The following is a 22,542-nucleotide window of genomic DNA, read 5'->3' on the forward strand; positions in this document are numbered from 1 at the left end:
TATTAGTATAAAGCAAATTTCTTTGGTCGGTCTCCTAACGTCCTATAATGGTGACTTACAATTTTTTAAAGGTGAGCTAGTAAATTAAAAACCGTACAAATTATTTAAATTGATCTCTCTGACTTTGTATAAGCAACTGCCATCATGATTGAGAGTCCTTTTCAACTTCTTGTTTCTTCTGGCGAGCTGTGACCGCCCAAGAAAATCACCTCCCTCACTCCATTAAACAATGTCTTGGAACTGACCATTTTTTTGTTTGAATTTCTTGTCAAATCTTTTTTTTTTTTTTTTTTTTTTCAAATGTGCAATTTCAAGTGCTTGTTGACTGAAATTATATATATATATAAAAGTCATACCCACTTTGATTATATTCTTATTATAAGATATTACAGAAAGATTAACCATAGTTTTATGCACCCATTAAATATTTCTTTTGCTTTTTCTTGTTTAAAGTATTTCATGCACTAACGAATTGATAAAATTGAAGCAATATTTACATTTTTTTTAGAGGTTCGTGCACTTATACTCTTTACCATGTATTCCACTGACCAGCAAATACCTACTTAAGCCACTTGGTGAATAGATTTAAAAGATGACCCAAAAAGAAGTAACCCTTTAGGAAGAGTTACTAATTGCAACAAATAATTACAAATATTTTCTATGTAAGACAAGTCAAACATGTCAGAATACATATAGTTATATTTGAGTATTATGAAATTTTGTTCAAAAAAAAATATTTTTTAAATACCATTTTACCACATGCAGTGAATTGGTATATTACTGTAAAACCTTACTATTTTTTGAAATCTATTAATTAAATAAAAAAATACCTCAAATTCTTCAAAGTACCGCAACGCTGGATTATCAGGTAAAATAATCCAATAACACCACATAAATAATAGTATGATATTACAAAATTATAGTAGGACAGTTTATTTTATAAAATAAATTATTATCAAAATCAGATATTTGTCCTGGGAAATTACAAAAAAACCTAAATACTGAGTAGATTTCCCAGAGTAGAGGGGGAAACAGAGAACGCGTGAATAAACGCAACGCGGCTTGCCGACCCATCTGTCTGCCACATCGTCCCACTCTGACAGCGACTTCGTTGAGTTTTGGGTTTCATTCATATTAATCCTGGCTTAGTAGTGAGTGAAACACACGCGCATCATGACGTGGCATGACATCCAAACAACTTACCTCAACGTGAAACGCACCCGTTTTGTCCGATTCGGTTCGCCCAAAATCACACAGGCCGTGTACTTACTCTCTCCATCTGACAGACATTGTACATTTTTGTCCTCTAATAATTAAAACATTTATTTAAATATTTGTTAATTAAATTTAAGAATAATATAATCTTTAATTATCAAATTTATTTTTTTGAAAAATTATAAAAATGGTAGCAGCTTAGGTTGGGATAAAGTTTATTCTAAATAATTAATAATATAATCGGAGTGTATTTATATAGGTGGTAAAAAGATGAGAGGTGAGATTGAAAGTTGTAGTGGCCTTTCTTTTAGGCTTTTAAAACTGCATGTCTGTGAGATCATTAATTCTACTGCTTCCCACTAATGTTGAGTACTGTACGCTGTCGTTTCCCCGATAATGTTTCAAAGGTGGGAAAATTAAATTTTTTAAAATGTTTTCTTATATCAACCCAAAAAAACAAAACAAAAAAAAATCATGAAAATTAATAATATTATTGAGAATTATAAATGAATATGTGATATCAATATAATTATGTAATTTACAATAATATATTATTTTATCATGTCATTAAAATTAATCAGTAATAATTGATTTGATTTATACATATTACATGTTAAATTTTATTTTTAAAGAGAAAAAAAAAAAATGAAACCAGATTGAACCTAATTTTGTACTGAATATTTATGTCCGTGAGTATATAATTAATTTCTAAATTATTTATAATACAAAAATTATTATTATTATTATTATTTTTTAAAATGGTAGGTAGTTAGTATTGTAAAAAGTTAAGAGGTGAAGTGAAGGCAATTAATACCGGGAAAATGGCAGCCACATCCTTAGAGACCTCTCCCTTAATCAATTCAGATGGCGATTGTTACCGCCGTGTTTAACCTCAGACTGCCCTGCTGCTGGTGGCTTCTTTAACGTTACGGTTGACGGTTATAACATTATCTACTTCCATTGCCCTTTAATTTCATTACTACTACCACCTACAAGCATCCCACGACTATATATATATATATATATATATATACGTATGTGTACAGTATACACACACCTACACAATTTAAAAAGAACATTCACGTGACTAGCCCTGTTAATTAATTAGTTCCAAATTCCAATTCATGTTGTTATTATATTCTTGATACACAAATATATTTGTCCTCATCCTTATATATATATATTTTTATGTGGGACCAAAGAAAGAGATGTTAATTAATTATCAAAATAAAAAATAACATAATTGTAGTTTAATGATTAAAAATATTATAAAAAATTAATAATATTATATAAGATATAAAATTTATCGTTTTGTTAAATGCATTATAGACTAATTATAATATTTAATTTAATAAAATTTATAATTTAATTTATTGATAAAATTACAGCAAATAGATTGATTTTAATTTTAGATAATTTAAATTTTATTTTAAAACAATTAAATTTTTTTTTTAAGTTAGAATAATCAAAATGAATTAAAACTTAAAGTTTTAAATTTAATGAAAAATTTATAACAGGAAAAAGATTAAAATTATTTATTGTAAATTTTTATAATTCAATCAAATTAGAATAAGGAGTCAAATAAATAAAAACCAAAAGGGCCTTTCCTTTATTTGAAGAGCTATCTATATATATATAAATATATAATTTTTATAATTTAAGTACATGAAGCCAATTTCATCTCTACCTCTTTTCCATTTTTGTATTATATGCTTCTTTGATTATTGGAATATAATATAAGTATATTAAATTAGAGCAAACGCCAATATCTACCTTTCTGATGATAATAAATAATGAGGGAATCAGAATAAATAAATAAATAAAATTAAAGTCTAAAAAGCAATCATTCAGATTAATTCAGCATTAAAAAATGATGAAAAATTAAAATATAGAAACGAGTTATATCTTCTTCCAAGTCAAGAGTCAGCAGATGCAGTAAAAGGTGGAGCCCCCGTGGGCTGTGAATTAACTACTGAGAATTTGGAGTCTGACAGCCCTAAAAGTCTCTTAAATTTAAAACTGTACAAAAACAACACGGCTGAGCCTCGTAGAAATTAATATTTACTCTTCTTCCTCACTTTCGTACTGCATCATTTAATTTCCTTCTATCCATAATTTCAAGATTCTCCAAACAAACAACACTCATTCATTTAACCTTTTAAGTAAACATAAAGCACGTGCCTTTTTTTCTTACCATGGTAGTTTATTATATATATATATATATATTTATATTTTTTTTTACCCATCTCAAAATTATTTGATTTAGACTATAAATATTCTTCAAAGAATATATATATATATATATATACAATAAATACAAAGTGAAAATAGTGGATTCACCAACAAAATTTAAAATAATATAAAATAAACTATTCAGCGCCCTACCATTTTGGGTAACCGACCACCAGCTGCCCCAGAACCCTCAACACGTCCACCTGATCTATCTCGGTCTCACCAAAATTTCCATAATACTGCCCGTTGCTTTATCTTTCTCTCACTCCTCAACTGGGCCCTACCTCCCGCACAGACACATGACAACTACTACTTCCCGAGCATTATTAAAATCTATAAACAATTTAATTTAAATAAAAACAATTTTCGTGGCCGAGAGACTCCCACGTGTCGTCCTCTTACTCGTCAGCACCCAAATTTCATCTCGCTCTGACTGGATAGATAGCCATAGCACATCATCAGACCAAATAAAAAACCCGACTGTTTGCGCTACTCTTCGTCTTAGTTTGGAGACAAAGCCAATTGCCATAACACAAACAAAACCATCAACGCCGGGAAAGTTTGAAAGAAACGCTTCGATATCTGTCGTTTTGGGTCATGGGAATTGAGTTCCAGGGCGTCAAGGGAATCGCCGTTGGGTGGGCCGTGACGGCGAAGCCATGCGACACCTGCAAATCGGCCGCCGCGGCGCTTTTCTGCAGGGTTGACTCGGCTTTCCTTTGCCTCGCATGTGATTCTCGAATCCATAGCCTCAACAAGCTGGCATCGCGCCATGAGCGGGTCTGGATGTGCGAGGTGTGCGAGCAAGCCCCAGCTGCGGTCACTTGCAAGGCCGATGCCGCTGCTCTCTGCGTCATCTGCGACGCCGATATCCACTCTGCTAACCCTCTCGCTCGCCGCCATGAGCGGGTCTCAGTTGAACCTTTCTTCGACGCAGCTGAGTCCGTCATCAAGTCCACTCCTTCCACTTTCCTCATGCGCACTGATAATGTTACCGGTGATTATGCTGGAGCATGCCAACACGAAGACGTGGAGGTGGGTTCTTGGCTGCTTCCAAATTATAACCTGGGGAATTCAAAATTCAACATGGAAACCGATTCTTGCGTCGATATGAAATCTGGGGATTTGGTATTTCCAGACATGGATCCTTTTCTCGATTTCGATTATCACAATTCGTTTCCACAGCATCGTAGTAGCGCCGCAACTGATGGCGTGGCGCCAGTTCAGACAAAACCTACGCCAGTCCCGGTGATTAATAATGAGAATTTTTTCGATATTGAATTCTGTAGATCAAAGCTCTCATCGTTCAACAACCAAAATCAGTCTCTTAGCCAAAGCGTAATTACCTCTCAAAACCCACTTATTTCTATTAATGCATGTGTATATATGTATCTGCTCGTTATTTTAACACGCACTTTTTCGTCCGGTAAGGAAAGAAAAGCGCAAGAGAAAAAAAAAAAAAAAAAGCACTTTCAAGTTTTTTAGAGAGGAAAAAATGTCGTTCAGAAACCAAAGTTAAATCTCTAAATGTGTTTTGTGTATTTTGAACTTTTGGGGAGAGGCAGGAAGTATTTTTCAAGAAAACTGAGCATCTTTCGGATATTGCAATTGGGTTCATTAATGTTTTCCATAAAAACGAATTCAATGAAAATGGTTTGCGGTAAACTGATTTTTAAATGAAAAATTTTCAGGTTTCCTCGTCGTCGCTCGACTTCGGAGTTGTTCCCGACGGGAATTCCGTGTCCGATATATCATACAATTTCGGCCGAAACATGAGCGATCCAAGCGTGCCGGTCTCGTGCATTAACGCGGCCACGACTGCCAGCCAAGCGACTCAGCTGTGCGGAATCGATCGAGAAGCGAGAGTGTTGAGGTACAGAGAGAAGAGGAAGAACCGGAAGTTCGAGAAGACGATTCGCTACGCTTCCCGTAAAGCCTACGCGGAGTCCCGACCCAGAATCAAGGGCCGATTCGCCAAAAGAACCGAAGCGGAAACCGATCTTGAATCCAACTATGACTCTGCTTCGTCCACAGCTTTCATGGCCGATACTCCATACGGCGTCGTACCTTCGTTTTGACTTGTACCGTAGAAAAAGAAAGGTTGCAGTAATTTTCTACCATCCTGATCTTGTACCTCTCTCCCCACTATATTCAATTTTAGCAACCGGGAGAGTCGTACGGTGCCGTTTTAGTCGTAATAATCTCTTTTGTTATCCTACTGTAAAATATTTTGTTGGTGAGGAAAATTTTCAGCCGTCCGATTCAGAGATGCATGGACGATGATGAGACTGCTGTCGGTACGTCGCTGGAGATTTTTCCCTTGCAGATTGAAAAGCCCGCTTACTTTTTCTCCCGAGGGCTCTGTAACTTTTTTTTTTTTTTTTTTTTTTTGGTTTGTTTTTTTATAAATATTGCAATTAAAGTATTTTTCTTAATATATAATATAATATATATATATATATCTTTTTTTTATCATCATAAAAAATGATCACGGATCTGTTTCTCCATTTTTATTGGCTGATAGCCTCTTAGGCCTTTTTTTTTTTTAAAAAAAATATTTTCTGGTGTTGGATTTGTCGTTGTCCTTATTCTAATATATTATTGAGTGGGTTATTATTATAATAATTTGAGTGTTGTTCAAGCACAGAGGTGGTGTCGTGCAATATTATTGATTTCAATATTATCAATATAAATATACATATATATAAGTAATGCCAAAAAGTAATACACCATATTGTTTATCTTTTGAAAAAAATTAAATTAAATTAATTATAATTACGTATATAATATAAAATTTATAATTCGTGTATAACAAAAACAATATGTCTTTAAATTAAGGAAATATTTTTTGTGTTGTGTGGAAGTTTCTGTGAGATGTCGAGTATGGTTTCTAAGCAAAGCAATTATCTTATTATGGATTCGCCCAAATCTTAAAATATAAATCAATTATGTCACCCACGTCTTGGCTTTATTCATATTTAATTTATAATTATATTATAAGTTAATAATCAAAACATTATAAAATATTTAATTAAATAAAATTGATAATTTTAACTCAGCGAACCAATTATATTTTTAAATAAAAATAATATTTTTGTATCGATATAATTTTTTTAAACGTAAGAAGTCTGTGTAGATGAAGCTAGAAAGTGGGAGTGAAAGAAAGTATTTTGATGTTAAAAAATTGGGAGTTGTATCTGGTAGTCAATGAATGAATTAAGTAGAACTTTTGACGTGATCTGCGTGATGGGATCTAAAGAATCAGATCAAAAATTTGAGAATGTTCTTCAAATGTCTGGGACAAAAGACATGGCAGAAACAAGGTGCATGTATGTATATACGTATACACACACAGAGGATATATCCAAATGCTTGAAATCAATTTGTAATTTCCCACATCTGGAATTGTAACAGTTAAATGTTCGTTCATTTCTTTTAATTTATGAAACAAAATTCCACTAAATTTATTTTTATTTTTAATCATTCTTATAAGTTCCAATATTGGCACATGAAATTTCTTTTTGCCCATCAGTCTTGCAATTTCCTAATTTATCTCTTCTCTAACTTGACTGATAGTAGTACATAAAATTATTTTATTTTTATGATAAAAAAAGATAATTATTAAAAATGTAATTTTATATATTTCGTGAGATAATTCTTTTTTGATCAATTATATTATTTTAGTTAGAAATTAACATATTATTATTAAAATCGAACTAGGGAAAATGAATTTTTCTGATTGAAATTATGTGAGACAAAATTTTTTGTGTTGAAAGTTGGGATTTCCAAAATTATACATGTAATTATACTCAAGACCGTCATGATGTTAAAGGTGTTACGTTTTGTGTTGGGTATATTAGATTTATTGTTTTTATATATATATATATATATTTTTTTTTTCCACGCCTTTGAAGATGGAATTAGGCAAAGATTTTTCAGATTTTGATGAAATAAATTGGGTCGGGACCATCCACTTAGATCTCTTGAAAGCAACTCCTAGGCTTTCCAAAAATTATAGTTTTAAAGTTTTGGTAAACTTTTTGATTAGCCTAAATTAATAGATATAAATTAGGAGGTGTTTGTGATTAGTGGGCTTAATTAGTTTACCAAATTCTATGTTGGGCTGTATAATGAATGAAGATATTTATGGGTGAGTTGGGAAGCAACAGTTGGGTCCCTCTTTTTCGTGTTACTGATAAATCGTTGAGGGCTAAGTGTTGCCTTTTATAGTAACATCATTTATCTTTTTATTTATTTGTCTTTTAAAATCGGAGTCATCGTTTGGTGCTTGTAGTTATCTAAAATTTTATTTATTTATTTATTTATTTTTAATTTTAAGTATTTAATAGATTTAAATTTAAAACTTGAATACTAATTTTATACTATATTCGAGATTTTCGTTATTTTTGTAATGAAATTGTGATGAGTTTTTGCATGAATTTTTTCGGTTTAACGTCACTTAATCATAATTTTTCGTATTACTTCAATCTTACATAAAAAAAAAAGAAAAATTTATACATTACTAATAATTCGATATATAATATTTTTTGTCTAAAATTTTAATGAGTTAATGATTTTTAACCCACTGTGTCACAGATGGACCACTTTAATTAATTCTTGACTTTTTGAATCTTTGTGATTTTAATGTATAAATTTAATAAAACGTATGATTTTTTTTTATAAAAAAACTTTGAACGATATAAATTATAATACTCTAATCTTATATTAAAAAAGTATATAATTGTCCTCCTTTACACAAAAATTATATATTATTAATGTTAAAAATTTGAATTTAATTTTTTGAAAATCAACTATGTAAATTAAAAAAATTAGTAGACCATTGATCATGTGGTTTGGGACGTTTCGTGAAATTTTTATGCGTGACTTTTTAATATATATTTTTTTATTGATAGAATAATAAATAAATAAATAAAATTTATGTATAATTTGAAAATTATAATTATATTTTATATCGTTAATTTTTATCATTTTTTATTTTATTTATTATAAAATAAAAAATTATAAATATAATATCTGTACATATTATATTTTATACTTAAATTCGATGTATTACGAGATATTTTATTTGGTTTAATTTAATAAAATATTTCAATATATAAATTTTTTTTTAAAAATACAATTAAACTAAAAAAATGTAAAAATGTTAATTTTCTTTGCATAATTAAATATTTAAATAAATTATTATACCTTAATATGTTCCAAATATTCACAGTATATTAGTCTTTAAAAAAAACATTATAATAAATAAGGAAAAAACCATTATCCTATCCAAAAAAATAATTTTTGGAATTTTTAAATTTTAATTAATTTATTTGAAAAGGGGTTCTTGTGTTTTCGGCTCATTGGTTAGCCGGAGGGACATGGATGGGGAGAATCGGCTTGGCGACTGGCGAATCCATGTGGAGGTACAATCAACAGTAGGGTCCACTCGAACATATGGTAGGCCCAACCACATCTCCTTCACGTGCGCGGTGGGGCCATGGCCTATGGCTTTCCTCTGCTCGCCCCATGACGCGCCACTGTCCGTAGTGGTCCTTCGGTTTGTTTTTTTTTTTTAATAGACTTGGTCAACGGTCTAAACGACGCAAGGGTGTCAGTAGTCACACGGTCTTCAGAATTAAATAATAAAATTAATTGTTAAAAAATAATAAATTAATTAAAATGAAAATATCTTTTGTACGCAGTACCCAGAATGTCAAAATTAATTTTCTCGATGCCCTCAATTTGTAAAGTAAATTACTTGATTTTTTTTTTTTAGTTTCTTCTATATTTAAAAAATTACATATTTATTGAAATTATTAGCATTTAATTAAAATTTAAGTTAAAGAATAAAAAATTACAAATAATCGTCTTCTGTAATGTTTATGGGCACATCGTATCCAAAAATCATGGAGTAATCATTCAATTCACCAGAGATTAACTTAGGCATCCTCCAGCTTCTTGTAATCTCCGAGTCATGACCACAAGTTAAAAGCTCAAGCACCTATTACCACCAAGAACAAAATGTTAATTTCAATTTTCTTAAAAAATATTAATGAGTTATGTTGTAGTTTCATGTCTTGACATTTTAATCTTACAAAATTATGATTCAATGTCTTTAATTTAATACATTCGCTTAATGATTTAGTTTAATTATTCAATTAATATGGTTAACTGTTCAATCACGTCAACAAAAATAATGATGTATGTCAATTCTCAGATTTAATATAATGATATATGTTTATTGATGTAAATAATTCAACCCAAAATAATAGTGTGCAGGCAAAAAGGTAAGTTCTGCACTAAAAATAAGACAAAAAAATTTGTGTTTTACCTCACTCATAGAGGGGCGCCATATTGATGATTGTCTAACACAGTAGCAAGCTGTTAGCATTAACCTATGCATTTGATCTGGGTCGTATTTACCTTCCAATTTAGGGTCTGCTAGTTCCCTCATCTTCCCTGCCTCTATAAATGGCTTTGCCTGCAAATCAATTTTTAGTTTAGCTCTAATCCAGTAATAAGATTGAAAATAAAGGAGTCATAAGTTTGTCAACCACACCCATAATATAAGATTTTGCTTCGATGAATCAATGGGCCGGCGACCGGTTATAATCTCTAAAAGAAGAACTCCAAATGCAAAAACATCTGTTTTCTCATCTACAATTCCATGCATGAAGTATTCAGGTGCTAAGTACCCAAATGTTCCCTCAATTGGAATCACATCATGATGAGTCCATTTGTTCGGAAGCCATTTTGCCAGCCCAAAATCAGTGATCTAAACCAAGAATTTGGTAGTTAATATCAGAATTTATTGATGAAAATGAAAAAAAAAAAGAAAAGATCATGGCATGGTGATTCTTCACCTGAGGTTCATAATCAGACCCCAGAAGCACATTAGAAGCTTTAATGTCGCGGTGTATTATTCGATGCTTACAACATTTATGTAAGTAATGTAGTCCTCTAGCTACTCCTAAAGCAATCTTGTATCTAACTGGCCACTCAAGTGACTTGTTTGTGTTACCTGTGAAATTCTCCAATTAGATTTAACAGGCCTTAACTCAATTCAAAGTTGAATAGATCGTGTCTCGATCTTTACCGTGTAATGCAGTAGCTAAATTTCCATTATGGGAGAAGTTGAATATCAAATATAGTCCATTTTCAATGCAGCATCCTACTAAATTTGCTGTGTTAGGATGGCAGACGTGTCCAATTATGCCCAATTCTGTGAGGAATTCTTTCTCCTTGATTTCATCTTTGTTGTCCTTAGCTAACCTCTTCACTGCAATTGTCCTTCCATCATAAAGATCACCTCTGTAAACTTCCGAGTACCCTCCTCGACCCACTACATTGCCTGATACATTCACAACAACCATTCAATTTGGTGTCATGAATTTGCTACTTAATTATCCTTTAAGCTATATTTGAAATTTTGTTACCTGGGTGGAAGTAATTTGTAGCTTTTGAAATCTCTTCATAGCTGAAACACCTTAGTAAAGGTTGCTGCTTTTCGTGTTTGAAGGAAGTGGTTTTTCTTTTTCTCATTGGTGAATTGAAGAGTGTAGTTATAAACTTGTATGGCGACGTTGGTTTTCTGCTCTTCATGATTAGTTGAGGTTTAGGCTTACTGGGAGCCACTGCCAATAATGAATTTTCAAGCCTGAATTTACTATTATCTGAGCTGTTTAAATCCCCATCAAGTGCACCTAGTAATGTTCTTGGGAAAGAGCTTTGTCTATTGATTTCAGACAAAATCAGGTCATGGAGTGAAGAGGTTGTTCTCCCACTTAGATTCATGCTTTTATTAGACCTCATCGAACTTAGTTGTCGTGTGCCTGATATTTATCAATGACCCGTTAGAAATATTTTGAGCTTAAAATTATCATAATTTTTATAATTATGTGTAGAGATTGATCACATTAACCTTTAAAACAAGCAGAATCAGAGTCTATGAAATTTTTGTTTCGCCCAGTACATTTTCCAATTAGGATAATTGTGCAGTCTTCTGGGGCATACTCAGAACAATACTTTAGTACTTCACGTGAATTGCTTCTAATGCCAAAATAAAGAAAAAAAATCATGGAAAGAGTATTTTACATGAATGATAATATAATATTTTGCAAATAAACATGTCAATATTATTAATGATGAATTCACCTGACAATTGAATGTGTTGTTGAGTGGCGGCCAAGAAGAAGGAAGTCAGCTGAGATGGACTTTGCTTCTTCTATGAGACCTTTTCCAATGCTAGAGCTAAATCCCACTCTAGCTTCCAAATTTACCTGAGAATTATTTTTAACGGATCAATGTTTGAATTCTACTAAACTTAATAAGCTGCATGAGAAGATATTCCAATTAGTTAACCTGCTTGGATTGGCAGGTTCTGACAAATTCTCCAAGAACGGATATAACGTGGGCCTTTGCTTGGCGAATCTGCGAAAATTGTTTCTTGTTCATCGATGAATCTTTTCTTGAATCATCACCAACTGTTAATTTTAAGAAGATAGTGCAGTTAATGAAACAGAAATGTAAAACAAGTATTGTAAGTAAAACATAAGAAGTGAGATTATTGATTTAGGAGCGAGTAATTACCAAGGACATGAATGGCAACAATGTCATCATTCGGACGAGCAAGAACAGTGATTGCCCACGAGAGAAGTTGTTTGCTATCATCTGAGTCTAAAGGAATTCCTATAAGTATCTTGGCAGAAGCTGAAGACACCATTTTTTTGAGTAAAAAATTATGGATGGAAGAAAAGAGCTTGGTGTTATTTGGTTTTTATGATTGAAATAGGATGGAGGTAAAGGTGAGCTTATGGAGTTGTAAAGAGAAAGGAAGAAGATTTTGTTTAGCAGTCTTGTTTAGGAAGCATGAGTAGGCAATGCATGGATAGGGAAGTATCAATTAGTGAGTGTTCTGTACATGTGGTTGGGTGCTTTGGGGTTTAAGCAAAGGTGGCGGTGATGTTTTTGATTTATCTTGCCATGAAAGTAATATATATACATATGTATGCACACACACACACATATATATATATTTAATGTTTATATTGATGGATTTGGTAGGAGGAGGGATCTGGCACTGGAAAAAGAGGCGTCTTTAACCTTTTCATGAGTGAAACGTTGAGAAGAAACAAAGGACTCTAAAGGTAAGAGAGAGACGCGATTGAATCATAATGGTTGGTCATATATATCATTTCTACAACTAAGTCTATGAAATCAATTACTACTTTTTCTTACACTTTACATTAAACCCTTTTGTGCAAATACCAACAAATTGCATATCATATATACATGTCTGTGTGTGTGTATATATATATATATATATAGTAATTAAAGTTATAAATTTTTCTTCAAGAATTAAAATTTGAATATGCTATTGAAAGTACCTGCACATATACATACACGTATGTCAAATTGGGTTTTGAACATATGCTAGTTTAGATCGAAATGGACCCTTAGAAAGTCAAAGCCCATTAGATATTTGATATTGCAATATATATTGTTTTTTAATATTTTCTTTAAATAAAAAGGTGGCGGTCGTATCGTTCGTAAGAAAGGTTGGACCTTACGCCTACGTTCTTCTTCTTTTCTTTATCTCATCTAAAAAGAGAAAATTACATTTTGAGAATAAAATCATTAATGTCCCAAAGAAATTTCTTGCACGCACTATTTTCTTTTTTGTTGTTTCCTCGATGAAGCAAACGGAAAATAAAAACACAAAGTAATGTACATGAAAGTCCAATTCATGAATTAGTGAGGAAAGAGCATGTAAGTAAACGATCAATATCTTAATGTGATGAAACAAGGTGCAACATCTTCAGATCAACAGTTCCGCACTTTAAATTCTTACACATGTTTCAGAAATCTTCGCTCTAAAAATCGCCCATGAGGATCCTCCATTCTCTGCATCTCCATGGCTCCAAAAACACCATACCCACTTTCATCTGCACCGCCATTACCATCTTCTTCTTCACTAGCCTGGTCCATCTCAACCAAATCCTCCTTGTACTTAACACTCTCAATTTTCATCTGCATCACTTTATCTCTCCCGTCATACCCTTTTAACATATTCACCACCTCCTTCATGCTGGGCCTCTTGTCTGCCTCGCTCTGAACACACAAAGCAGCGACATTGATCGCTTGTTTCAACTGGGTTTCATCGAAATTTCCTCGGAGTTTTGGATCGACAAGGTCCTTGAACCTCCCGTTGATTATCAGTGGTTCTGCCCATTCGGTTATAGTCCTCTTGATGCCGGTAGGCAACTTCTCGATCGGTTTTCTTCCGGTTAGGATCTCGAGTAGTAAAATCCCAAAGCTGTAAACATCGCAGCTGTCTGAAACTTTTCCCCACATGGCGTATTCCGGCGCTAGATAACCCAAAGTGCCCTTGACACGAGTCGTCATGTGGCTAACTCCTTCTGGGATAAGCTTGGCGAAACCGAAATCAGCAACCAGTGGCTCAAAATCTGAGTCCAGGAGGACATTGCTGGCTTTTATGTCTCTGTGAATTATATGAGGTTTTACTTCGTGGTGCAAGTACCTGCATGTTGATATATAATTACGAGATTCAATTCAGTGATTTAGAAAAACAAGAAAGATGATTTTGAACTCACAATAATCCTTCAGCGGAGCCTATAGCAATCTTCATTCTCCGTTTCCAATCTAGTTGACTTTGACTACGAAATTGGCCATGGAGATGAGATAACAAGCTCAGATTCGACATATAATCATATACTATAAGTCGTTGATCGGTGCCCACACAGTATCCTCTTAGACCCAACAAGTTCTTGTGCCTAACTCTACCAAGAACTTCTACTTCCACAGCGAACTCCATTTCTGCTTTTGAGTTCATGGCCTTCAACTTTTTTACAGCTATCTGTATAACCCCCTCATATCAGTAGTAAGTAAAATTTGCCCTAGTCTCAACACGTATATAAATAATTATGCATGTAGAATTGCAAACGTGATTCTTTACCTGGAAGTTAAATTAGCTTGAAAATATAAATAGAAGTATATATCCACCTTATCTTGAAAAAATTATCAACTACTACATAAATGCTATCAGTAAACTTCAAATTTTACTTTGTAATTTTCCTTACAAAGAAATTAAAATGAACCAATCACAATATTTATGTACTACTCAAAAATTACCCATATATCTTATATTGAAATTAAAGTAAGGCATCGGGCATAGATAATTTAAAAAATGTCAGTAGGGAATTCTTACATGATGATGTAAAATAATAAATTAGAGAACCAGTAGATTTATAATTGGAATCAGATGAAAATGTTAATACCTTTTTTTTTTTGGTTATACCTAACAACATGTAATTAATAATTAGATAATAAGGTAATTAACATAATTACCTGAAGACCATCAGAGGTTTTTCCCCAGTACACACTGCCAAATCCACCTTCTCCAAGCTTATTATCCTCGCTAAAACCATTAGTAGCCGTATGCAACTCTTTATACGTAAATATCCTCCATGAATTATTTCCTGGACGAACGATCGATCTGAAAAACAATTTTCTTCTTATACATAAAGATCAAGCCAAAACTAAGTGTGTGTGCGTGCGTGCGTGCGTATGTATATGTAGAAGTTGAGTATTTCACTTGTTTTAAGTTAAAAGTACAAGAGATGAAGAATGAAGAAACGCACCCTTCCTCAACCTTCTCGCCGCCACAGCAACCAAGTGCGGATCCCATAATGGTGGTGATTTCCAAGAAAATTATTATCTTCACTTTTCTCAATAATCCATTATATGTTTTTCTCTTTAAAACCAAAGCAGGCGAGTTCGGCCGCCCTCGGCCGGCTTTCTGATTCCATCAAACAAATGTAACTAAGCGATCCCGAATAAAATAAATTAAATTAAGTACTGCAGCTTTCTTTAATTTCTTTAACAAAAGATTTAAAAGTCATTGCCTTGATTTCATTTTTATATACCCACATGAAGATAATTATTGACAAACTCGAGTTTGTAAGGGGGAAAAAAAAAAAAGGTGATGACGAATGTTCGAACAGTATTGAAATAAGAATAATAATAATAATTTGACCTGAAAGTCTAAAGTAATTATAAATTCTGAGTCTTAATTAAGTTTCCTAATTGAGGTTAGTGCCACGAGTCTTTTAATTAATGGGCCAATTCTTCTTCGTCTGTCCTCTAATTAATTTCATCTTCTTTCTTTTTCATCCCAAATGGCATCAGGAGATTCCATCTTAAAAGGCCATAAAGTCGCAGGCCTTGAAAAAAAATAAATTGCAAATTTTCCATTATTATGTTGGTTTTTTAGTAATTAACAAAAGAAACTTCTGGGTGAAAAAGTAAAGTTAAAAGGGTATTGGGCCTGTCCGTACATGTACATGGGCCCATTAAAAGGCTTACCAAGTATCGGAAACTGTTGGGCCCAAATTTAGATGGTTCCTTGACTGCTGATATTCATGTCCGTACAGAACTGTACTATACGTGTGTATATATATATATGATGTAATTGTTTTTTTTTACAATGTACATAATCCATCAATATTTTCCAATTCCTACGACTCTTACTAATAATCAAATAATGATATAAATGATTGAACCCTGATCGTCCAAAAACAGGCTATTTTTAGCCGGAAATTCGAAATTTCCGAGCTGTAATTTTCAAACCTTTTTATACCCAAGAAACAGAAGGTACAACTTCCATTGACAATTTGATTGAACATTCCTGTTATCATTACATATATACCCATATACGTATATATACACACACACACGTAGCTTGAATGTCTTTGAATTGACACTATATATATATATATATATCATATGTCTTGAAGAATTATTAGTAAATAGTCCATTGAGATTCAGAATTATTGGCACCTTCCTACCCTCATCCTCTCAGGTTTCCACAAGTTTTTCTTTTTGGCTTTGTGGAGTCATCTTCTACCACAAGAAACCAGAGACATGGACTTGTCCGGTGCCTCCATTTGGGATGGAAAGCAAAGGTTTAGCCATCTGCAATGCTTTAACCGGTAGGTCATCCCAATAACTAAGAGGTTTACATAAGCAACTTATTATTTGATGCAGACTTTAATGGCCAACACTGTAGACCCATACACACACACACACACACACCGTATATACCTCTCTGTGTGTGTGTGTGTGTGTGTGTGTATATATATATATACGAAAATGAAAAAATAAAAAATACCCACAGAATTATACATAGTGTTGGTAATTGACAATATATAAAGCATTAGTGTTGATGCTTGAAACAATTAAAATGATGTAACAGTATGGAGGAGTTAATGGGTGAGCGAAGTACTCCATATACATACGTATTCTGGTTTCTTCTTCAATGTCCCCACTGGCATTAATAATGACATATTTAGGGTTAGATGGTTATGCATCAAAGGAGGAGGACCCAAATGTAATTATGAGAGTTTAATCTAACCAAACCATTTATGGGACCTCAATTATTAATGCCAACAAAAAGTTGATTTAGTAATATATAGCTTAATTAATCATTAAGTTATTATCCATATTTTTAGATATTTCAATTTCTGACTCTTATATATATATATATATAGTTTTATCAACTTATAGTATAAAAAAAATTGTAAATAAACTTTAAATTCAATTTTAAAGTTAAAAAAATAAAATTACATTAATTCTCCTTGGTCCAAATTTCTTGCACAAACTATTAGAAATTATTGGTTGAGTTGGGTCATTTTCTGGCTTAATTTAATGGGTAAATACAGAGTTAAAAGTAATTACCGTGTAATTCAAACAGATCCCTGTAATACCCAAATGGCTTTAATTTAATTATGAATAAATTATGATTAATTTTCATTAACCAAATTTATAAATTAAATAAAAAATAAAATTAGTTTGAATAAAATATAATTTAAATGTAAATAAATTATAAAATTTGAACAATAATTATTTTTCATCAGGCAAAAAAAAAAAAAAGGAAAGAAGCAATTAACAGCGTACAGTTGGCAAAGTTTTGCAATAATTACAGAATAAAATAAAATAAAAAAACTGTGGGCTATTTTCTTCTTCTGTTTATTTTCCAAATGCTCGTAAGAGTTTTCATCATTTTGTTTTAACAAACCAAAAAAAAAAAAAAGGTAATCAAATATTCATTCTCTGACTGCCGCGTCTCCTCACTAATTTTCCTTTAATTAGCATTTAATTAAATAATTAACTATAAGTTGAAATTATAATACAACAAATATTATTGCGTAACTGACCATTCCCCAATTTGATTACGTAAAATGTAAAAAAATGACAAATTAATTAATTGTTTAACCTTAATTGAGACCGCATTAATCCATTTTAACTTCTTATTAATCTATACATTAAACTAATTAATTGGATGTTGACCGCCATTTCATTGCACTCTCCAGTTTTAACAATTAAAAAATAATAATAATTATAAAGGATTTTTTAAAAATATTAATATATTTTCTGAAATTCCAATTTTATAAATTAGACATTACAATGAATCTGAAAATTAGAAGAATTATGAAATTCATTTATCGTATTTGAATCATCATGTTTAATTAGTAGTTTAACATAATTAATAGTTCACAGTAAGTACATTTTATCTGGTCTCTGGAGCTCTACTGTTGGATCATCCTACAGAGAATTCCACCCAGTGAAGATGAAGCAATCTTGAAAACAATAATTTCAATTATTAAAATTTTCAAATATTTTTGTTGGGAGTCTCAGATCGTACTCACAACTTCCCTTCGCCGCATCAGGGACACCTACCACCACCCCTATCACCACTACCCTTACACGTATCTCACACGTGCCTTCTTCTTCCTCTGCATTGCTCTGGCTGGCCAACTCACTTTACCTCTGCGCTCTTCTCTGTCCTTTCTTTCTTTTCCTATAAACACTTCAGCTGTTTCTAACTTTATCCGCCGGATCTCGGAGATGGAGAACTGTTTAAATTACCACCGAATTTTTTTGGTTTATATTTAGATTACTTGCTATTTCTTCCATTCAAATCTCATTTGAATTTATACATTTCCCGAACTTTTCCAAGAAAATAAAATCAAGGAAGAAAATCTCTATCTGACTGCTACATAAACCAATGCCCAGTCTTACTTTTTCTAACAATGCAAACCTCAGGGGGATCATATACAGTTCTCAACAAACCAAACCCATCAAAAAACCCAATACCAATTTTCCAAAAATAAGGACAAAATTTTACTGTGACGAGGAAGTCTGATCTGAGGAATCGTGTGTGGCGTTCGAGTTTCGTCTCTGTAACTCAACCGCACTGCTCGATTCCTTCTCTTTCTCTTTCTCCTTCTCATCCTCTAATTTCTCACTCTGCTCACTGCAGCAGCTCTTGTTGCTTTCCCCGAACGAAGATGACCTGCTGGTACTGGCACTGCTCGAAACAGGGGTGGCCAAGAACGTCGGCTTCACTTCTCCAGCCATGATGACCAGGAACTTCTCCTGCAACACCGGCTGCGCTTTCTTCGAATCGTCGTCGTTTTTACCTTCTCCGGCTTCCAAATCGGGCTCCCCCGACGACTGTCCTTCGTTATTCTCGAGGTAGCCAGAAAGTTTCCAGTAGGAGCAGGCGAGAATGAGGAGTGCAAAAGCTATGAGCCCAAGCATGGCTGCCAGGCCACCAAAGAGGTAAGGCACAGGAGAGTGCCACGGTGAGTGCTGTGGAGCAGGTGTATGGTTGGTCATCTTTTCTGTCATGCTGAACGACGTGTCTCTTCCGGCCATTTTAAAGAATTTCTGGTTGCGTTGGTGGAGGGGGAGGATGAAAATGGAGGAGATGAGAAGAATGGAGTTAGTTTGGCAATGGAGGTGTGGGATTGAAGGGTTGATTTATAGGGAAGTGGTTTGAGGGTTTGTATTTGGGGTGGTGAATGATGTCGTCATCAAGTAGGGTCCACCTGGTGGAGCTCAACACCAGCACAGGGTTCATGCAGACGCATTTGCTTTCCCAGTAATCAATACAGTGAAAACGCACTTGTTCTCTCGCTGCATCGCGCGTAGGATATCATATCCATACCCACTAATTAAATTAAAATTAAAATTAAATTATAGTTTTCCCCGACATATATATATATATCTCTTTTAAACTTTTTAAACCATATATTGCTGCCATCTTTTTTAGAAATATAATTATTGAGACAAACTCTTTTTTTTTTTTTTTTTTTTATAATTTCATATAATAAATGGAACAAAATTTTATGTTATGTAGATATAATTAAAAGTATTGTGACCTAGAAAATATATATGTACTTATGTATTTATTGTAAATTTATAGTTAAAACTTAACTATAAAACAAGTGTAATAAATAAAGGCATAAAATTCTAGAATTTTATCATATTAAAAAACAAATTAATCGTATACTCATATTAAAAAAAAAAAAGAGAGATATAAGCCATTTGTACTTATGAAACATTATTTTTATCTAATAAATAAAATAAATTAATCGTATGATGTTAATTTATTTATTATTATGCTTCGATGTAAGTTGGTTTGAAAACAAAAGACTTCAGTGTACTCATAAGAAAATACTATGATGATTCGTATCCTATCGAACAAGTGATATTGATCTCCTAAAGGTGTACATTTACCATGCTTAACCATTAATTTTTTATAAAATGGATAATGATGTTTGGAAGGCATCCTCTTATACGAAGGATTCTTATTAGACATATGTTTTTTTCAAAAAGTACACGTAATAACAATATAATGAAGAATTAAATATTTTAAATTAAACTAAGAATATAAATTTTAATTTTAATACAAAAGTAACTTGTTTAAAAATAAATTATATTAATATAGAAAGATATTAACACTGTCTTTTATGTAATTGTACAGTTGTTGCACTTGATAGGAAATGGAAAATTTTTCAAAAATAGAGATTTGAGTGTTAATGTGATATGTCATTTCATTATAGTTAAACTAGTAAGATGACTCAAAGTTTAGTATAAAGATTTTGAAAACATTTTAATAAATCATACGTTAGTCTTGATGGAGGAGATAAAAGGGATATGATTGTGTCTCTTAAGATCTAGATCTTTAAAGTAGATTCCACTTAATCATGGGTATTAAAGTTTAACGTTGATGCTTTTATATGCGTAAATTTGGTCCAATCGGGAGTTGCGGTTTTGAGGGATGAGTTAAATTTTAGCAGTTATATATTTTTTTAGAAAATGACATTTAGACTTCAATGAACCTAAGCTTTTAAATAGTTATTTAAGTAGTGATTGCTCACCATCAACAATGAAGCCCAATATTTAAATACTAAATGCTTATCACCTCAATTAGTAGATCCACATGATGCAAGTAGTATCTATATTTAAGCCATACAAGAGCTCTTTATGTTTAGTGAAATTGTCAAAGCTTGAACATGGCATTTTTTGAAATACCACTGATGTAGAACCTGAGATCAATAATGAAATCCAAAATCTCGCATATACATCAGCAATTAGAAACTTAAAACTCTAAGCAAACCCTCCCTACTTAACCCCCACTCAAGGGATGAGTGAAAACCAAAGTAACTGGGAAATAAACAAAGAACTAGAATTGAAAAGACGTCACAAGTCTTACCTTGATAAATAATCTCAATTCTTAGCACAACAAGTCAGTCGAAGACCCACTAACTCACTCTTACAAGCTTGAAAGTTTAAAACAAGAATATTTGAATTTTATTAATAAGCTGAACATTTTAAATGCCTTACAACTCTAAATTGAATGCTTATTTATAATGTAGGTCATGCGATGAATAACGAAAAAATAATTTCCTAATTAATGGTAAAAACTACATAGGAAATTAAATCTATACTAGAATGAAAAACTAGCAAAAATTAAAAAAAAATTACAACTAAAATAAGATAAATATGATTTTCTTATGAGGAAAACTTTTTAAATAAAGAATATCTTAATTAATTGTGGCTGATTTAGGGGAAAAGATTCTGCCAAGATAATTTTCTCTTTCTTAAATATTTTTTTCTGCAAGATTTAATATTTAAGGAGTTTTTCTCTTTCTCAAGATAGCTTGTAATTTAGGAGCAATTTTCCCTCTTCGCTGATCTTTAATTGTGAAAATTTCCTACATGATTAAGAAATAAAATTCAATGAGAAATTTTTTTTCACATCTTCTAGAATTTTTTCTTTTTCTTGTTTATTTTACTTTTGTACTTAGGGTGAATGGTATATACTATTATACCATTGAGTTAATGACTATGTTATCTTCTTTAATGGGTCAAAACTCATTTTTCTCATTGATCCACGCTTGGATAAAAAGTTAGAAGACTTGTTGTAATCTTTTAGCTCTCCCCTTATAATGGACCCACTTGCCTTTAAGATGTCATCTCCGCCAACTTGATCCATGTCTATGTTCTCATCATTTCCTTTCTCTTCAAAAAGATTCGTCCTTGAATCTGAATCTACATAAAAAAAAGGGAAGGTTAGAAACATTAAAAGTTGTAGACACACCGTATTCACGTGGGAGATCAAGTTTGTAGGCATTGTCATTTATACGCTCTAGAACTTGAAAATGTCCGTCTTTTCGAGGGTCTAACTTCGATTTTCGCTAATTGAGAAATATTTCCTTTTGCATATGAACTCATACTTAATTACCGGGTTAAAACACTATTCGTTTCATTCCTTTATTGACGTGTCGTGCATAGGATTCATTCTTCTTCTGGATATGCTGCCTGGTCGTTTCATGTATGGCTTTAACAAGTTCTGTTATTCGCTGACCATCGATATCCTGAATTTCCTGCAAAGGTATAGATGTGAGGTCCAACAGAGTTAAAAGATTAAAACCATAAATAATCCAAAAAGATGAAAACCCTGTAGCTGTATGAATGCTCCTATTATATGTAAATTCTACCATAGGCAAATAATCCTCCCATGTTTTTAAGTTTCGGCCAACTATAGCTTTCAACAAGGATCCTAATATTCTATTAATGACCTCAGTCTGCCCATCAGTCTGGGGGTGACATGCAGTAGAAAATAACAACTTAGTTTCTAATTTACCCCACAACACTCTCTAAAAATGACTAAGGAATTTCACATCTCTATCACTCACAATTGTCTTAGGAATGCCATGAATT

General features: G+C 32.3%; 4 protein-coding genes across 5 annotated transcripts; 1 reads left to right on the forward strand and 3 right to left on the reverse strand.

Moving 5' to 3' along the window:
- The first annotated feature begins 3,909 nt into the window (after nucleotides 1-3,909).
- Nucleotides 3,910-5,990, forward strand: COL5 (CONSTANS-like 5). The gene is made up of 2 exons (XM_022037502.2): nucleotides 3,910-4,785; nucleotides 5,139-5,990. Exons 1-2 carry the CDS (start codon nucleotides 4,045-4,047, stop codon nucleotides 5,523-5,525), a joined length of 1,128 nt encoding a protein of 375 aa, XP_021893194.2. The 5' UTR covers nucleotides 3,910-4,044; the 3' UTR covers nucleotides 5,526-5,990.
- Nucleotides 5,991-9,140: 3,150 nt separating this feature from the next.
- LOC110811074 (Protein kinase superfamily protein) lies at nucleotides 9,141-12,260 on the reverse strand. Of its 2 annotated transcripts, none has more exons than XM_088207442.1 (10): nucleotides 12,040-12,260; nucleotides 11,812-11,933; nucleotides 11,605-11,729; nucleotides 11,372-11,496; nucleotides 10,887-11,282; nucleotides 10,547-10,801; nucleotides 10,314-10,471; nucleotides 10,010-10,225; nucleotides 9,782-9,931; nucleotides 9,141-9,451 (listed from the first exon to the last, which is right to left on the reverse strand). In XM_088207442.1, exons 1-10 carry the CDS (start codon nucleotides 12,170-12,172, stop codon nucleotides 9,305-9,307), a joined length of 1,827 nt encoding a protein of 608 aa, XP_088063568.1. In that variant the 5' UTR covers nucleotides 12,173-12,260; the 3' UTR covers nucleotides 9,141-9,304. The 2 variants fall into 2 exon arrangements, with proteins under 2 accessions (XP_088063568.1, XP_021893137.1); XM_022037445.2 differs by having other exon boundaries at nucleotides 11,372-11,499.
- An 843-nt stretch (nucleotides 12,261-13,103) lies between these two features.
- Nucleotides 13,104-15,376, reverse strand: LOC110811114 (PTI1-like tyrosine-protein kinase At3g15890). Its single transcript, XM_022037497.2, has 4 exons — nucleotides 15,111-15,376; nucleotides 14,818-14,965; nucleotides 14,064-14,326; nucleotides 13,104-13,990 (listed from the first exon to the last, which is right to left on the reverse strand). Exons 1-4 carry the CDS (start codon nucleotides 15,155-15,157, stop codon nucleotides 13,297-13,299), a joined length of 1,152 nt encoding a protein of 383 aa, XP_021893189.1. The 5' UTR covers nucleotides 15,158-15,376; the 3' UTR covers nucleotides 13,104-13,296.
- A 2,571-nt stretch (nucleotides 15,377-17,947) lies between these two features.
- Nucleotides 17,948-19,289, reverse strand: GDU3 (glutamine dumper 3). The gene has a single exon (XM_022037523.2). It carries the CDS (start codon nucleotides 19,186-19,188, stop codon nucleotides 18,652-18,654), a length of 537 nt encoding a protein of 178 aa, XP_021893215.1. The 5' UTR covers nucleotides 19,189-19,289; the 3' UTR covers nucleotides 17,948-18,651.
- Between the last annotated feature and the right edge of the window lie 3,253 nt (nucleotides 19,290-22,542).

The sequence above is a fragment of the Carica papaya genome, chromosome 7, assembly GCF_054855325.1.
Source record: "Carica papaya isolate Zhongbai chromosome 7, ASM5485532v1, whole genome shotgun sequence".
Classification (NCBI taxonomy): Eukaryota; Viridiplantae; Streptophyta; class Magnoliopsida; order Brassicales; family Caricaceae; genus Carica; species Carica papaya.

Bases quoted from the DNA above. Each gene is read 5' to 3' on its own strand.
- COL5 (XM_022037502.2), top strand. From the start codon at position 4,045: ATGGGAATTGAGTTCCAGGGCGTCAAGGGAATCGCCGTTGGGTGGGCC. The intron at 4,786-5,138 runs GTAATTACCTCT...AAAAATTTTCAG, and splicing joins ATCAGTCTCTTAGCCAAAGC to GTTTCCTCGTCGTCGCTCGA.
- LOC110811074 (XM_022037445.2), bottom strand. From the start codon at position 12,172: ATGGTGTCTTCAGCTTCTGCCAAGATACTTATAGGAATTCCTTTAGAC. The intron at 10,802-10,886 runs GTAACAAAATTT...TGAATGTATCAG, and splicing joins TACAAATTACTTCCACCCAG to GCAATGTAGTGGGTCGAGGA. The intron at 9,932-10,009 runs GTGTGGTTGACA...ATTGATTTGCAG, and splicing joins AGCAAAATCTTATATTATGG to GCAAAGCCATTTATAGAGGC.
- LOC110811114 (XM_022037497.2), bottom strand. From the start codon at position 15,157: ATGGGATCCGCACTTGGTTGCTGTGGCGGCGAGAAGGTTGAGGAAGG. The intron at 14,966-15,110 runs GTGCGTTTCTTC...ATTGTTTTTCAG, and splicing joins GGCGAGAAGGTTGAGGAAGG to ATCGATCGTTCGTCCAGGAA. The intron at 13,991-14,063 runs GTGAGTTCAAAA...ATCAACATGCAG, and splicing joins GGCTCCGCTGAAGGATTATT to GTACTTGCACCACGAAGTAA.
- GDU3 (XM_022037523.2), bottom strand. From the start codon at position 19,188: ATGGCCGGAAGAGACACGTCGTTCAGCATGACAGAAAAGATGACCAAC.